The following is a 17,664-nucleotide window of genomic DNA, read 5'->3' on the forward strand; positions in this document are numbered from 1 at the left end:
TTTGTGATTGTTTGCCCTCTCCTAGTCCTGTCCGGATGTGCCAAGAAACTCACTGATGGATGGAAAGAATAACAAGTTAAATAGTAGGATAGATAGGTACGTAGGCATACCATCGTCATTAAAGCAGCCAAAAAGTTGGTGGTCAAAGGGAGGATACGACAGTAGCATGAGTGCAAGTATCTTGACCTTTGAAACTTCCGCCATCATCATACCACCGTTCAAAGAAAATAGATTTGTATAAGGATAGGATGTAGACTACTCCTAAAGCAGAAAGCAGCCAGTAATGTAAGATAAGATAAGATAAATTGCATTGATAAATTAGATTGTTGCAGGATGATTGTAAAGTACAATTTTATTTATTTATATTATAATATAATAATTGTCCACTCTTATAGTTATTATCCATGTCTAGCCTCTACGCTTGACGGTTCTAATAACTGATGCCAATCGTCCTCCCACTATGCATGCTCGTTAGCATAATTGCTCGGCAATGACTGTTAGACCAATAATCATATCTTATTGACCATAGCTTATCTCAACATGGCTTATACTGGCCGTTTATTTTTACTTCGACCTATAATATGATCTCCTATACTAGAGAATACTTTTGAGATTGATTTAGCCATCTTGGTCTACTCCTACGGACCATCCGACTTTATACTTCTTATATTGTGATTGATCACGGCTAAGTCTTGATTTATTAGGCTGCTCATCAGCATCGTGGTCGAATTCTTCCTCTTGAGTTTGTATGTTTGCAGGTAGGATTCATCGTACCCGAACCCTATCTAGCTCAATAAAAGTCACGTGATTTCCATCTTCCTTTACTTCATCTAAACTTGTCCATGTGATGTTTACTCATAGCCTCTAGCTAAGTTATTAGGATAGAGTGTAAATAATAAATCCCCTACATCTTGTTGGTAGATGATCAAGAAGTACATGAAATGTCTGTTGTCTCTCATTGGTTCCTGTGGAGTAGAGATCTGTAGTTACAGTCCCGATTTGCTACTCAAAAATAGGTAGAAGCATGCATCTCAACTTCCAACCATCAAAAATGGGTAGAAGATGCATCTCAACTTCCAACCCTCTTCGATAGGATAGTTGCCTCCAAAGCGACGTCCAAAGCTCTCCAACAAAAGTGAGAGAGATTAAAAAATAGTATGAAAGACCCGTAGAAATTCATCATACTAGGACAATATTATTTGTATCAACCTTTTAGCCGAAACTTTAATAAAATTCCTTCTCATTAAATAATATAGAATATTATTTATGTATTCCACTTTTAGACCGAATTTATCACTTCTTCAATATTCCAACGGCTTTTTTATGTAGCATTGAGACTTGTACTCTCTATAATTCATCTCTAATTGGACTTCCAACAGTTTTGGTCATCTACAAAATATCCTCCCTTCATCTCTAGTTGGACTTGATCGAGATGCTTCATCTTATCTATCTATTGCGAGGACCCCGGTCTCATCCCGAGGACCATTGAGCTCACCTGCAGTGATCTCCTCTATCTAGTTAAAATTGAGGTCCTCAATTTTACTGTTGAATCTCCTTCGTCGTATGAGCTCTCTATGCTTCAGGATTATGTGGATGCCTTGACCTCATCCGCCCTCTCTTGTAAAGATCCTCTGAGCTCTAGTGGGTATTTGCCGGTTGAAGCTGCTATGCTTAGGTCCCAACCCTTGGAAGAGGTAGCTTTAACCCACCCCACGAAGTTCGCAGGGGCTAATCATCACTCATCTCCAATAGCTTTGGGTGGTCGGTCTCCTGCTTGAGACTTGAGTAGCCTGTCTTGCTCTTCACGAGTTCCAGAATTGGTTCTAAATCGAGTCATCTCATAGCCCAATCTAACTCGCGGAGTTGGCTGGGCTTTGGAGGATGTCATGCCCCTCAACTCTTCTTTTTTTTTTTGTTTTGTTTTGTTTTTTTTTTCTTCTTGTAAAAACGGCATATTATATGGCTCTTACATGAGTACAGCCAGCCAAGTCAAGATAAGAGATAGAAAATGATACAAGACAGAAGGGATAACATCTGCCCTAGTCAAGAAAAAATCTTCGGAATATCGAGTGACGAAGGAGGCAACCCAATCTATAACTCGGTTTGCCCTATTACTATCCCAGATGGCATGTCACTATCCCTGATGGCAATGCCTCTCGTAGTCACGGGAAGTGGATGAGACTTTCAAATTTCAAAATGATCTCCCCTCTCTCCCCATGGACCTAATCTCCTCCCCTCTTTTTGCCCATTGCCCCAACAAATGTGCTCACGGGAAGTGGATGAGACTTTCAAATTTCAAAATGATCTCCTCTCTCTCCACATGGACCTCATCTCCGCCCCTCTTTTTGCCCATCGCCCCAACAAATGTGCTCTACGGTCGGATCAAACCGATCATGCAAACCCTCAGATTGATGGAATTCTTTGCAGAGCAGAGCCTATGATGTTGCTTGAGGATTCTTTTATGACTTCGGCAGAGACAGTGCTGCATTCATTGGGACACGTGGCATCCTCTCTTCTTGAGATCCAATGCTAGGGAATGGAATGGAGAAGGGAAAAGAGGAACGAAGGAAGAACAAAGGAAAGGAGCTAGGGAAGAATGGAGGAAAAGAGAGAGAGAGAGATTTGTCAATGGGAGGGTAGGTGAGGAAAGGTTTAATTGTCATTTTAAACCCAAGAAAAATGGGGAGGGATGGGAGAGGTGGACCGATTTGAAGTCTCAGGGAGACGGTGTGTTAAATTGCTAAAACATTTTGTTTGCGATCTGATCCCGAACTCAGGCTGCTTTTTGTCACACTAGGAACTGGGGCCCAACGCGGGTGCTCATCCGACACGGAGCGAAGCAATTGCTGTGATGTAGGGGAGTTGGTGGCGAGCTCAGGCTCAGCTTGACTACTTGCAGAAAACTCCCAAGAGTTGGTGAAGAATGGCGGAAAAGAGTGAGGGATATCCCGCTCGGATGGTAGGTGGGGAAAAACATACTTTGTCATTTGAAACCCAAGTAAATGGGGGAGGGAGTTAGACTGATTTTTAAAGTCTCTAAAACATTTTGGTTGCGATTTGATCCCGATCTCAGGCTGATTCTTGTTGCACTAGAAACCTGAACTTGCCAGCAACTTAAGTTGACTTCCAAGTAGACCAGGCTAGATTTGCTCACAATTTTTTTTTGGCCGAACAGATACACCATACATAACATAAACATGCATGAGTACATCCATAAGTGTCAGCCTATAAAGTTTATAAATACATCCATAAGCGCCGGGTCGAACCGACCGATCTGGCAGAAGTACTAGCCTAATCAAACCGGACCGGAGTTGGACTGAATTTAGAAGCTTAGAGGTGTACAACACCATCAAAGGTGTTTGTAGAAGGGTTATGCCCTTGTCTGAATGTACCATGAGGATGGCTTCTGTATCACTTGTAGATGTTTTCTTTCTTTCTTTTTTTAGTTGAAGCAATATATCTCAGGATTTGAATCCTAGATTTCTTAGAGGACAAGCTCTTAGGATGAGATGCCATCCAAATATACTAATAATTTTTGATAAGATGCTATTTCTTTTTGTTCTTAATTATGTGGCCCTCACTTTTCATCCTTCAAATTTTAACAAATATGATGCAATTTGTATATTAAGGCAAAATTGCAGAAGTCCCACTTTGGCCAATTTGTGCTATTTTTGAGGCTATCCACCGCCAAATGTTGTTAGTATGCCGTGTCGGGTTTGTTATCAAGGACTAGGAGGCCAGATTTGTGGCAGCTGGGGGCCGATGGATCTACGATCAGTTTGTGCTCAGTGCCGAGGTCATGGCCGCGTGGGAGGGTATTTTCTATGCGAGGAGACTGTTGGGCGCAGATCGTATTATTCTGGAGAAGGACTCAGCTATAGTGATCGAGTGGGTCCAGGAGTCGGACTATGCTGCAGGCGGATTACGACTAATACATGACATCCGCAGACTCCTGGAGGAGTGCACCTTGGACTACCTATGTCTTCCAAGAGGTTAATAGTATGGCAGACTGGGTGGCATTTTTTGCGGCTCGTCATTTTGGAGACTTTGTTGGAGATACTGACACCTCGGTGCCGCCTTCGATGTATTTTCTTCTTCTTTTTGACTTTATGAGCTGCACTCACATCTGGATTATGTGAGGTGCCAATGTACAAAAAAAAAAAAAAAAAAAAAAAAAAAATTCTTTTTTGAAGTCCTTTCCACTTCCCCTCAACTGTCACATTCCATTCCAATCCTTTGTTCATGTCTTTGCTTCTTCAGCAATCATTTTGTTTACAACCATTCAGTTAGATATTTGACCATTTCCAAGGATCTTTCGACCAGTCATCCGACCATTGTTAAAGAGAGAGGAGTCGCGGTGGGAGTGATCGGACCAAGATCACAAGGCCAGCCCCATAGCATTGGCAATGATGGTCTGGTCACCCTCTTTGGGGACCATCTCCATTGCCGAGTCACCCTCCACCTCGACCCGCTTTGCCTCCTCAATCACCACTACTTCAGCTCTTATGCTCCTGTGGCAGCAGTGAGGAGCGTTCAGGTGAAGAGTTGCAGGGTGGGCCAGGGCCATGGTCTCCACCATCCTAATCATCCCTAATGGTGGAGGCTAAGAAAGATACGACGAGGAGGAGGGGGGTGAAGAGGGAGTCGAGAGGGAACAGTACTGGAAGTGGAAGCTGGCATGGGCGAGGGCAAATAGGGGACCATCTTGATTCACTAGTTCTGTAACTGGATCAATACATGGATGTGCTTTGGCTCCACTCCTCTCTGAGGCTCTGAGCTTGTTCTCTCACTGGAAATGAATTTTGCCAATGAAGGAAAATGGCCAAACCAAGTATTTCTGATGGGATGGCAATGCATTTTGCCAATGAAGGAGAATGTACATTATCAATTTTCTATTTACTCATGATCAAGCCTGACTTGGTCAACCAGATCATTATGGATCGGTTATGATCTGGTTCACCAATTGGCCGGCCATATCGAAGGTAGCACATCCCAAAGAGGTGGTGCAAAGCAGTTTTTCCAAAGGCGGTGGATGCTTGCTCCTCCAGCAAGTTACAGGAGTTCAAATTCAGATCCACAAACAACTCATGCCAAGGAAGTAAAGAAAGTAAGTAGCCCCTGTACGCACGAGCCCAATAAAAGCCTAAGACAAAATTGGTAGATTTGAGTTCCCATACTGACCCAATGGCTATCCTGCTTTTTATGTGTGCTAAAGCACATCCCAATGAGGTGGTGCAAAACAGTTTTTCCAAAGGCGGTGGATGCTTGCTCCTCCAGCAAGTTACACAACTCATGCCAAGGATGTTTTAGTCCAATAAAAATATAAATGAGCATGTCATGGACACATGACACTGCTTTATTAGCACAGATAAATAGCAGGATAGCATTAGGTCAGTATGGGAACTCAAAAGATCCATTTGAAAATTTTAAAGCTAGAGGTTTGACTGCAAATTGATCAAAGTAGAGGGAGTGGTCCTATAATTTTTTCATATATTTAAATCTTACAGTCTTGTATTTTTGGTATCTTAAATAACATAACTTATGGATGATGTGCTCATTCATGAAACATGGAGGGTTCTACATTCGGTCCATTGAGAAACTAGGAAGCGCCATTTTGCCCGGTCAAAAATCAATTCAATTGGTAAAGCTATTGTATGCTACTAACATTATACAACATGCACATGAAGCAACAAGAAATAGTTTTTTTTCAGAGTATGAAGCAGTAGAAACAATCACAACAGCATCTAATTAAGTCAAATTTTGGGCCTTACTTCGAGGCCCTGGACGATAAGCCCATGCTTCGAATTCAACGCTTTCACCTCCATCAAACTCATTTCAACATCACCGTCGTCCCCTTCATCGTTATAAAACACCCCTAACTCGATCTCCATCCACCCATCATCCCTCAAGCGCCGCCGCTGCCGTTGCCGCCGACCTTCCTCCTCCTCCTCCTCCTCCTCATCTCTGTCATCATGATCTTCCAAACAGATATTGAACTCCGAGGCATAAGCTCCTAGCTTCACTGATGCCAAGTGGGGAGGCGGACCAAGTCCAGATGACCAGGAGTCCAATTTGAAGACGAGATAAGCAGCATAGGTTGTTCTAGGAGAGAGTAGTCGACAGTCAATCCTGCCGCCTATATCAAACCAACAAACAAATTGAAGCCTAGCCACTTCTGCAAACCTGATGCCAAGCAAAACACTCTTCCACGTTGAATAAGGTATTGCGGTGACAATATAAACCATATCCAGTAGTATTTGAGGCAATCTAAACATCAAATTATATTATATCTGGAAAAAACCATGCTAAAAAAGGAAGCATTACCGATTCAAGTTGGCAGTTTCTACTTGTTCAAGGCATCAATTGGAGGGAAAGAAAAAAGAAAGGATATAGAAAAATTATGATAAGAATTGTTATAGTTTTAAATTACTGGTAAAAAAACTCGACAAAAGCTCATGTTCAAAATGTGTAAATCATGATCTATGGATCAGTTAACCAGCTTGGTCAGCTCCATCCAAAGCTCAACGTGAAAGAGTCAATCTATGGTTTGGTTGCATTCAATTTCAAATGATTCCAAATCAACAATCTTAGCTACTAATCTTAGCAATTCAAAGTATATATCATAAATTTTGTTATTCCCTGTCTAATCTTATGTTCAGATATTGTTTTCCTTACTTTCACTTCCTGTAGCATTTTCTTTTTTTTTTTTGGTTATTGTTGGTGTGGTCCCTCCTTTATGCGGGACCCACCTCATTTGAATTTAAAAAAACAAATAGGATAAGAAGGAAACACCATCTTGGGTGAGTCAATCACAAAGAAACCGTGGAGAGAGAAAAAAAAAAACTCTATGGATAGTTGATTGTATCTAAATTTGGCTGAAATTTTAATATGTTGTTCTTAATATTAAAAGTTATAGATTGAACGGTTTGAATCATTGAAAAGCCTTCTCTATTGATTATTTTAAGCATTAACACTTGGTGAGATCTATTCTCTATTTTATTGTTTATTGTTGAAATCCGTCTTATTAGTGATGAATGTTTTTGTCGTGGAAGCCAAGATTAAATCTTATTGATGTTTGTGTAGCCTCTAGTTGAACTAGAGAGGATCTATTATAATTTTATTATTCTAAATAGTGAAAGTTTTTAGCTGGACTAGGTCTCGTAGTTTTTTTCCTTCACATAGAAGGGTTTTTTACATTAAAAAATTATGTTGCCTCTTATGTGTGGATTGCTTGATTATTTTGCCTATTAATTACTTGAGTAGATTGCAGAGATTATTGTTGCTTGGTGAGTGATATCCTATTTAATTACACAAAGAGGAAAAAAAAGTTTGCAGCATCATTATTTCTTGATTGCATTTTTTTCAACAAAGTGGTATCAGAGCAGGTTGCTAGTGGCTGAATTTTTTCTTGTGTTGATTAAATGGAAGAGCATTCGGGTGGCAGTATAGTTAAATCATATCTTTTAAATACTCAATTTGAAAGCTCCGAATAGAAAATTTATTATGTTGCAAAGATTTGTATGATACTATTGAAGGAGATAGTGCCAAACTAAGTGACAAAACTCGGCAAGAGTAGAAGAAAATGAATAGAAAGACGGTTGGTTTAATCAGCAAGTAGATAAATGATAATGTTTTTCATTATGTTGCTATCGAGACTAATGCCCATAATTTATTAAAAAAATTAGAGAGTCTCTATAAGCGGAAGACGCACAAAATAAGGAATTTATGATCAGAAAGCTTGCGAATATGAAGTATAAGGAGGAAAGTTTTGTGACCGAGCATTTGAGTAGATTTCAGAATGTAGTAAATCAGCTAAATACTACGAAAATGATGTTAGATGATGAGTTACAAGCATTGTTGTTGCTCAACTCCTTGCTTGATAGTTAGAAAACTCTGATTGTATCACTTGGTAATTCAGCTCCTAGTGGTGTGGTAATATTGGGAATGGTAAAAGATAGTATGCTTAATAAGGAGAGCAGAATAAGAGAACATGGTGTGACTACACAGTCATAGGCATTGGTTACAGAAAAGCGGGAGGGGAGTATAACTAGAATCTTGCAAAATTCTAACAATCATGATAAGTCAAGGAAAAGGTCCAGATTCAGAAAAGAGATAAAATGTTTTTATTATGATAAGCCAGGACACATGAAAAAAGAGTGCAGAAAATTTATAAGAGAGCAAGCAAGGAGAAAAGATGAAGAAAATTAAGAAAAAAATGATACAACAACAGTTGCATCTGATGGTGATGTCGGTATTATTTGTGATGATGCTTGTGTAAGCCTTACATGTCAGGATTATACTTGGGTTATTGACTTAGGTGTCTCTTTTCATGTTATTTCTCGACGGAACTTCTTCACATCCTACACTAGTGATGATTTTGGCTGTGTAAGGATGGAAAATAATGGAGTAACTAAGATTGTGGGCATGTGAGATGTTTGCTTAGAAACCAGCATTAGATGTCAACTATTGCTGAAAAATATGAGACATGTTCCAGATATCTGCCTCCATTTTATCTCTACAGGACTACTTGATAATGAAGGTTACCACAACCACTTCGGTGAAGAAAAATAGAAGCTTATCAAAGGTTCTTTAGTAGTAGCAAGAGAAAAGAAATCAAGCACACTTTACATGATGGAATCAAATTTATGTAAGGGGGAGGTGAATGCAGTTAAAAACTCCTCTATTGAATTATGGCATAAGCGGCTTGGACACATGAGTGAGAAAAAACTTAATATTCCAGCCAAAAAGGAACTCCTTTTTATAAAAAGTACATCCTTAAAGACTTTGTACTCATTGTTTAGCTGACAAACAACATAGAATTGTATTTTATAAATCTCCTCCATATAGAAGATTATATGTTTTGGATTTAATTCACCTAGATGTTTGCACTATGGATGCTAGAACTTTTGGTAGTGTTTTATATTTTGTTACTTTTATTGATGATTATTCTAGAAAAGCATGGGCCTTTGCTTTAAAATTTAAGCACTAGGTGCTCCATGTATTCAAGCATTTTAATACTAGTGTTGAAAGAGAAATAGGAAGACAACTGAAGCGTATTCGAACAGATAATGGTGGTGAATATAGAGATCCATTTGAAAAATATTGTCAAGATCATTACATCAGGCTTGAAGAAACTATTCCTAAAATACCTCAACATAATGGAGTTACTGAGAGAATGAACTGTACTATTTGTGAAAGAATTTAGAGTATGCCCTTTTATGCTAAATTGCCTAAATCCTTTTGGGATGAAGCAATGAGAACTGCAGTGGATTTGATCAACCTTTCTCTATCAGTTCCACTTAAAGGCGACGTACCAGAAATAATATGGATAGAGAAAAATGTATCATATGATCACTTGAGAGTGTTTGGCTGCAAGGCATTTATTCACATTCCTAAAGATGAGAGATCCAAGCTTGATGGCAAGTCTAAATAGTGTATCTTCCTGGGTTATGCATATGAAGAGTTTGGCTACAAATTATGGGATCCAGTTGATAAGAAAATCATTAGAAGCAGAGATATTGTATTTCTAGAAGACCAGACTATTGAAGATTTTAGAAAAGCTGAGAAGTCGAAGTCTGTCACAAGAAATTATGTTGATATGGGTTCCTCCAATCATGATGAATGATGACAATAGACAAGATGTATAGGAAGATGATGGTAACACAATTGATGAGCCCGCACCTAACAATGATATGCCGGATGAGAATGTTGAGCAAGCCTCTCCAAAACCACCAGTTGAGCCTTAGTGAAGAAATTCTACTAGAGAGCACCGACCTTTTCAGAGATATTCTGGTCATGAGTATGTGATGATCACCAATGGAGGAAGAATTAGAATGCTACCAAGAGACTATAAATCATGAACAAAAAAGAGAGTGCTTAAAAGCCAAGCAGGAGGAGAACAAATTTTTGCATGAGACCACATATTTAGTTGATGGAACTACCTAAAGGTAAGAGAGTACTCAAGAATAAGTGGGTGTTCAAGTTAAAGATTGAAGAAAAGAGCTCATAGCCAGGGTACAAGGCACAGTTGGTTGTAAAAGGTTTTGCTCAGAAAAAAAGTATTGACTTTGAAGAAATTTTCTCACTTGTGGTCAAGATGTCTTTGATCTGAGTTATTCTTGGTTTATCTGCAAGCATGAATTTGGATATTAAACAACTTGATGTGAAAACTATCATCCTCCATAGTGACTTAGAGGAGAAAATTTACATAGAGCAGTCAGAAATGTTCATAGTTAAAGGCAAAAAGCATCTCGTGTGTAGATTAAAGAAGGGTATGTATGGGCTTAAGCAGGCATCTCGAAAGTAGTATATAAAGTTTGATTTATTTATGATGGACCATAGATATAGTAAAACTGCTTCTGGTCATTATGTGTTTATGAAGAGATTATCTGATGAAGATTTTATTATTCTCTTACTTTATTTAGATGACATGTTAATTGTTAGCCATGTGCTAAGAAAATTGAAAGATTGAAAAGAGAGTTAGGCAAGTTCTTTAAAATGGACTTGGGGCATGCTAAACAAATTCTTGGCATGAGAATTACTCGTGATAGGAAGAATAGAAAGCTTTAGTTATCTCAAGAAAGATATATCGAAAAGCTGTTAGAAAGGTTCAATATATACAAGTCCAAATCAGTTTGCTCTCTATTTGCAGGTCACTTCAAGTTAAGTTCCAAACAGTGTCCTACAAGTCAGAAAGGTGAAAAAATAAAAAAAATTCCTTATGCATTTGCAGTTGGCAGTTTGATGTTGTACGCTATAGTTTGCACAAGGCCGGATATTGCTCATGCAATTGGTGTTGTAAGTCGGTTTCTTTCGAACCCTGGTAGGAAACATTGGGCAGCTGTTAAATAGGTTCTCAGATATCTCAAAGGTACTTCTAGAGTCTATTTATATTTTGGTAATGATAAACCTGTGTTGGATGGGTACACAAATGCAGATATGGTTGGTGATATAAATTCTTGAAAGTCCACATCAAGATACTTGATGACTTTTTTAGGAGGAGCAGTGTCATGGCAATCTAAGTTACAAGAATATATTGCTTTGTCCACTATAGAGGCTGAATATATTGCAGTTACAGAAGCTGATAAAGAACTTTTGTGGATAAAAAATTTTCTACAAGAGTTGGGCCAAGAACAAGAGAATTATATGCTTAATTGTGACAAGAGAAATCTAGATAATAAAAAGAGTCGAAAATGCCTGATTTTTTTGTAGCGCAGTCAAAGTGCCATCCATCTCTCGAAACATCCAATATTTCATTCAAGATCCAAGCATATTGATGTGCGATATCATTGGGCTCGGAATGCTTTGGAGATGAAGTTATTGTGTTGAAAAAAATCCATACTGACGATAATGGGTCAGATTAATGACTAAAATCTTGCCCATAGAAAAAATTATTGCTTGTAGAGAGAAAACGGGCTTGGTGGAATTCCCACATGAGTCAGGAGGGGGGATTTGTTAGTGTGGTCCCTCCTCATATGGGACCCACCTCATTTGAATTTAAAAAAAATAAAGATAAAAAAGAAACACTGGCTTGGGTGAGTCAATCGCAAAGAAATCGTGGTGCGTGGGCCTCTATGAAAAACGAAAGATAAAAAAAGGAAAAACTAGGAAGAAGAAGAGAAAAAAAATGTGCTCTTTGTCAGATGATCGGATAGTTGATTGTATCTAGATTTGGCTGAAATTTCAGTATATTGTTCTCGACATTGAGAGCTACAGGTTGAACGGTTTGGATCTTTGAAAATTCTTCTCTATTGATTATTTGAAGTATCAACACTGGATGAGATCTATTCTCTATTTTGCTGTTTATTGTTGAAATCCGCCTTATTGGTGATGAATGTTCTTGTTATAGAAGGTAAGATTAAATCTTGTTGATGTTTGTACAGCCTCTAGTTGAACTAGAGAAAATCTATTGTAATTCTATTATTCTAAATGGTGGAAGTTTTTAGCAGGACTAGCTCCCATGATGTTTTTTCCTTCACATAGAAGGATTTTTCAGGTTAAAAAATTGTGTTGCTTTTTGTGTGTGGATTGTTTGATTATTTTGCTTATTAATTGCTTGAGTAGATTGTAGAAATTATTGTTGCTTGATAAGTGATATCCTATTTAATTACACAAAGAGGGAAAAAAAGTTTGCGGCATCATTATTTCTTAATTGCATTTTTCCAACATTATTGATGACCCAAAGATTGATTTAAAGATTGATTTTAATGATCACAAAATCTTGAAGTATAAATACTAATGTTTGTGTTGCAAGGAGAAAGATATTTATTTTGCAAGGAACATAGCAAGTTGGAAAAACACAAGAAGGCCTCCAAAGCTCTCAAGAAAAGTTGGAAGAAAGCTACAATTTATTGGCCCAAGTCTCAAGTTCAAAGGATTCAAATTGGAGGAGCAAATTCAAAGGAAAATTCAAAAGAATAGTCTTCGAGTCGACTCCTGAGGAATTCGAGTCGACTCCGATGCTTGTCGAGTCCACTCCAGAGTAGAACGAGTCGACTCCAGGGAGTAACAGACAGAAAGACAGAAAAGATATTTTGGACCCTGAGAGGCGAGTCGACTCCTAAAGAACTCGAGTCGACTCCAATAGCTGGCAAGTCAACTCCTAAGGAAAACAAGGCAAAAGTCAGAGAGCGATTTTCGACCCTGAGATTCGAGTCGACTCCTGTGGAACGCGAGTCGACTCCAATGGTTGGCAGGTCGACTCCAAAGAAAGCGAGAGTCGACTCTCAGTGGAACACAAGGAAAAAGTCAGAGAGCAGTTTTCGGACTCTGAGATCCGAGTCGACTCCCAGACAACTCGAGTCGACTCCAAGGCAGCGCTACACCAAAATGGCAGAAGGCTGTGTTTCGAAAACTGAGAGCCGAGTCGACTCCGGAACAGTTTGAGTCGACTCCAAGACCAGACAAGCCAAAAATGCAGAGGATCAGTTTTCGGGCTCTGAGAGCCGAGTCGACTCCAAGAGAATCCGAGTCGACTCGAGGAAGAAAATCAGAAAGTATGTCCTCTGAATTCATGGGATGAGCCGAATCCGAAGATGCCAAGTCAGCTCCAGATGTTGGCGAGTTGACTCCGGGTTAAGACGAGTCGACTCCCAGTCGAGGATGCACAATAATTCAAATTTGGAACAGTGGCCGAGTCGTCTCCAGTAAAGCACGAGTCGACTCCTGCAACAGACGAGTCGACTCCTGATCGCGCGAGTCGACTCCGATCCCAACGGTAATATTGTCAGGAAGTGCAGATTGTGTCCAACGGCTCTATTTTTGTCTCTAACGGCTATATTCTTGTTTCCACGCCATCTAAAGCTATAAACACAAGAAGAGAGCCAAGGGAGAAAAAAAATGGAAGTGGGAGAGAACATTTAGGAAAGAGATCTCAAAGAAATTAAGGAAAATCTCCCACAAGCACAAAAGGGCCATTCAAAGTGAAATAGAGAGAAGAAGAGCATCCAAGTGAATCCCAAAGCTTCCTCTCCATCCGTGTGCTGCCTCGGTGATCCTCTACTTCGTGCCAAAACAGAAGAGGGTCAAGTAAAGAAGAAGCCGAGCTCCTTCATCTTCAAAACTCGTTTGTGGGCTTCTCTTTACTCTATTTGGTTATACTGTTCTACTTGCTTGTTTAAGAAGCTTTGATTTGTTTTAAACCTTTGTTTTAATATCTTGTAACTTGATTCAATCAAGGGATTGAATCAAGGGGTTAAGGTTTGTTGGTGAGCCAAAGGGAAAACCAACGGTGTTAGGTTGGTTGGTGAGCCGAGGGTAAAACCAACGTGTAAGGGTTCGATTGTGATCCCGGAAAAACAATCGGGGTGGTTCTAGTCGGTGAGCCTGGAAAAACCGACCGAGTTCGTTGTGCGCTCGTAAAACAACAAGTTGGGTTGTGAGCTTGTAAAACAACCGGCTGTAATCTGTAGGATTATAGTGGAATTCCCAAGAGGTCTTGGGGAGTGGATGTAGGTGCTGGGGTGCACCGAACCACTATATGTTTATTGTGTTTGTAATGCTTCTTGTCATTGTCTAACTTACACAATTACTCACTTAGATAAATTGCTTGCTTAACTATTATCCGCGAATTCTTTAGTTGCAAGCATATTCAATCAAGTCACATTCTATACATCAAACAGTTGCTAAGTTTAACTTTCACTGTGCATCTATACAACTTAGCATAATTAATCAAAACTTTTAGAAATAGGTTAAAAGTTTTAAAAGACCCAATTCACCCCCCCTCTTGGGTTGTATCTACTGGGCAACAAGTGGTATCAGAGCAGGTGCTCAAATATTATTTGTAGTCTTAACCGACTAGAGCCAAAGATCATGACAACTCAAATTGATAGTTTTCTAGGAGAAGGACAATCAATTGATACACCTCCACTATTTAATGGCATAAACTATACACATTGGAAAATACGCATGCGCATTTTTATTCAATCACAAAACTATTATTTATGGAAAATCATAATAAATGACCTTCACACACTCTCTCAAACTATTAATGAAAAGGACTTAGCACAATTGAAAGCTAATGCTATGAACATATTATATTGTGCTATTCAAGAAACGAAGTTTAATGAAATTTCTGCATGCTTATCTGCTAAGGAGATCTGGGATACTTTAGAAAATATTTATGATAAATCTCAGATTAGCTCACATGTGCTTCAATTGCCTACTAACAATGAGATTGCAGAAAAAGGTGTTGAATCTCCCACCTCAGTCGAGTCGACTCCAAGTATTCCAGAGTCGACCCTCAAGTTAACCGAGTCGACTCCAATAAGGACCGAGTCGACTCCGAGGCAAATCAGCTTCCTAAAGACAAAGAAGAAGAGGAAGCAAGAAAGAAAGAAAGAGATAAAAAGGAAGAAAGTCTTGACCAAGGAAGAGTCAAGCAAGGAAATAAAAGCTAGGAGCAACAATAATGATATTAGCTCCAAGGAACTACAAGAGGTAACTAACTTTTGCTTTATGGCACAAGAAGATAAGGTAAAATCTGAATCTAATTTTACACCAAATGAATTTCATGAAGAATTTTCTTATGATGAACTTTTAAATGCTTTTCATAAGTTGTATGGTGAATGTAGTAAATTAGCTATGAAAAATAAAAATCTTAAAAAGCTAAATTTGGAAATTTCAAAAGAAAGAAATTCTATTGCTGAAATACACGACAAACTAAATTCTAAAAATAAAAGCTTAAGGTCATTTTCAGAAGAATTGATTCAGAAAAATCATAGCTTAATTAAAGAAAATCAAAACTTAAGCAATGAAATTAATCAATTAAAATCTTTTATCAACAAATTCACCGTAAGTTCAGAACGATTAAAAATGATGTTTGAAAGCCAATATGTTGCTTATGATAAATCAAAACTTGGCTTGACTCCTTTACTTAACAATAAATCTCTAGAGAAAAAGGTTATCAATTCACCAAGCAAACCATTAAATAAGATAACTTATTTCAAACATGAAAAGAATGGGCATAACAACTTTTCCCATCATTCTAACACAATTAAATTAAAAGGTAAAGTTATTACTATTAAACAGATTTGGGTTCCAAAAGGAACCATATGTCCTAACTCTCAAGGACCCAAGCAAGCTTGGGTACCCAATATGAGGATGCAAACATAGGTGTGCCAAGATGCCCATGGAATAAAAGAAACTTAAAATATACTTATGAAAAGTTATTAATAATAATAATAAGAAAATCAGTAATCCTTGCATCTCATCATTATTTTTGCTTTAGTATTTGATTAAAATATGAATTGCATGTATTGATCAATTTTGTGATATAGAAAATACTTTTGGAAATATAATCAAATCACTTCATTTTATAGGATACTTTACTCATTATTGGATAAGTTGCTAAATGATTAATCAATTTATTAAGAATAACTCTATGAATTCTCTATATGCTTGATTGAGAGTTTTTATCCATGGCATTATTGTTTATTGATCATAGATATGATAATGTGTACTTGGTGTGCACTTGAATATATGCACTATGAATACCATGATTAAAGAAACCATCTTTGGCATATAAAATCAACTCATGCTAGTATGTACTTAATCTCAAAAGACCTTGCCATTGGGTTACGTAGATTATCTTCTGAAAGGTCAAAGTTTTGCTGTGCATGCTAACGAAGGAAACAAACAAAAATCATTTCTAAATCTAAAGATGTTGTTTCCATCACTAAGTTTTCTAAAGCTTACATTGGATTTGTTCTTGGAAAATAAACTTGAAATATTTTCTGTATTTGCTGAATCGTGTGAAAGTGCTTCAAATGATAAAGATTTCCAAACTATGAATCATGGCACAGTGTTGAAAACCAAAATCCTGATAAAGGTTATACAGAAAATAATATTAAACTCGATTATTTCAGCTCCAAGGACATCATAAGTAAAATAGAGGTAATAGAATTCTTGAAGAAATGAAAAAGACAATTGTGTATGATAGTCATCTACTTAAATGATTTTTTTAAAAAAAAAACTATCATCACTGCTTGTCATACATACGATTTCTATTAGATCCAGTTTTGATGAAAACTCCTTATGATCTTCTGAAAAATGGAAAATGAACCATTGCATATCTTTCATATTTTTCAGTCGTACATACTATACTTGATATGCTCTTATGAAAATAATGCCAAATCTGATAAAGATACTTCTATCCTTGGATATCATTCATCAAGCAATGCATATAGAACATTCATGAAAAATTCTAGTTGTAGAGGTATCAATTCATTTTATTCTTTATGAGACTAATGATTTATTATCAAAATACTAAAAACAAATTATATATGTATATGGTTAATCTTTTACATATAACAATCTGAAAAACTTGTTAATAATTAGAACCAAAATTGGATTTTTCAGATATGCACTTAATGAAGAAAAATTGATAACTACTAAAAGACTAAATCAAGAAAAGATGAAATAGATCTTGATAAGATTTTTGCATGATTAGAAGTAAAGATCACCATTATCATTTGTTTGCTTCATGAGCTTTATAATCTGTCAAATGAATGTGTAGAATTCACTCCTCTGTGGTTATTTCATTAAAAAAGGAGATCTATGTAAAATAACCACCATATTTAAAGATTACACATTACATATATGATAAAGCAATATGTGATTTGGAACAAGCATCAAAAGCATGATATATAAAAGCTTAAGTAACCTTTTTGATAGAAAGTAATAGTGATAAATCTATGCATCAAAAAGAAGAATTTGTGATATCTTATTTGCTCAAAGTATGCATTGATGACATCATTTTTGGTTCTACTAATGAAGAGTTATATGAAGATTTTACTTAGCTCATGTAAGGTGAGTTTGAAATATATATGATGAATGAATTAATATCTTCTCTCAAACTCCAAATTAAGACAAACAAGAAAGGGGGATCTTCATTGACCAAAGTTAGTCCACAAGAAAACCCTTATAAAAGATTGGCATGAAGAAGGTATATCTATGACCCCATCTTGTAGAATTTGAAAAGGATGAGCAAAGTAGATCTATTGTTTAAAGCTGTATTGAAGCATGATAGAATAATTATTTTATCATACAGCGAGTAGACCTGAATGTATGCTTATTATGTGACCTTATGCAAGACTTCAATCCAACTTTAATGAATCATATTTTGAAAGAAACAACCGTTTAAGATAAGTTGATTAGAACCTAGCT

At 37.4% G+C, this 17,664-nt stretch overlaps 1 protein-coding gene across 3 annotated transcripts in view; it reads right to left on the reverse strand.

Moving 5' to 3' along the window:
• Window positions 1-5,682: 5,682 nt before the first annotated feature.
• Window positions 5,683-17,664, reverse strand: part of LOC103717149 (F-box protein PP2-B10-like) — a 35,558-nt gene continuing 23,576 nt past the window's right edge. For all 3 annotated transcript variants that reach the window (XM_039116124.1, XM_039116123.1, XM_026808459.2), the window contains one exon: window positions 5,683-6,183. In XM_039116124.1, the coding sequence (XP_038972052.1) occupies window positions 5,754-6,183 (430 nt within the window). In that variant the 3' untranslated portion in view covers window positions 5,683-5,753. The remainder of the gene's footprint in view (window positions 6,184-17,664) is intronic.

Source organism: Phoenix dactylifera, unplaced genomic scaffold (assembly GCF_009389715.1).
Source record: "Phoenix dactylifera cultivar Barhee BC4 unplaced genomic scaffold, palm_55x_up_171113_PBpolish2nd_filt_p 000057F, whole genome shotgun sequence".
Classification (NCBI taxonomy): Eukaryota; Viridiplantae; Streptophyta; class Magnoliopsida; order Arecales; family Arecaceae; genus Phoenix; species Phoenix dactylifera.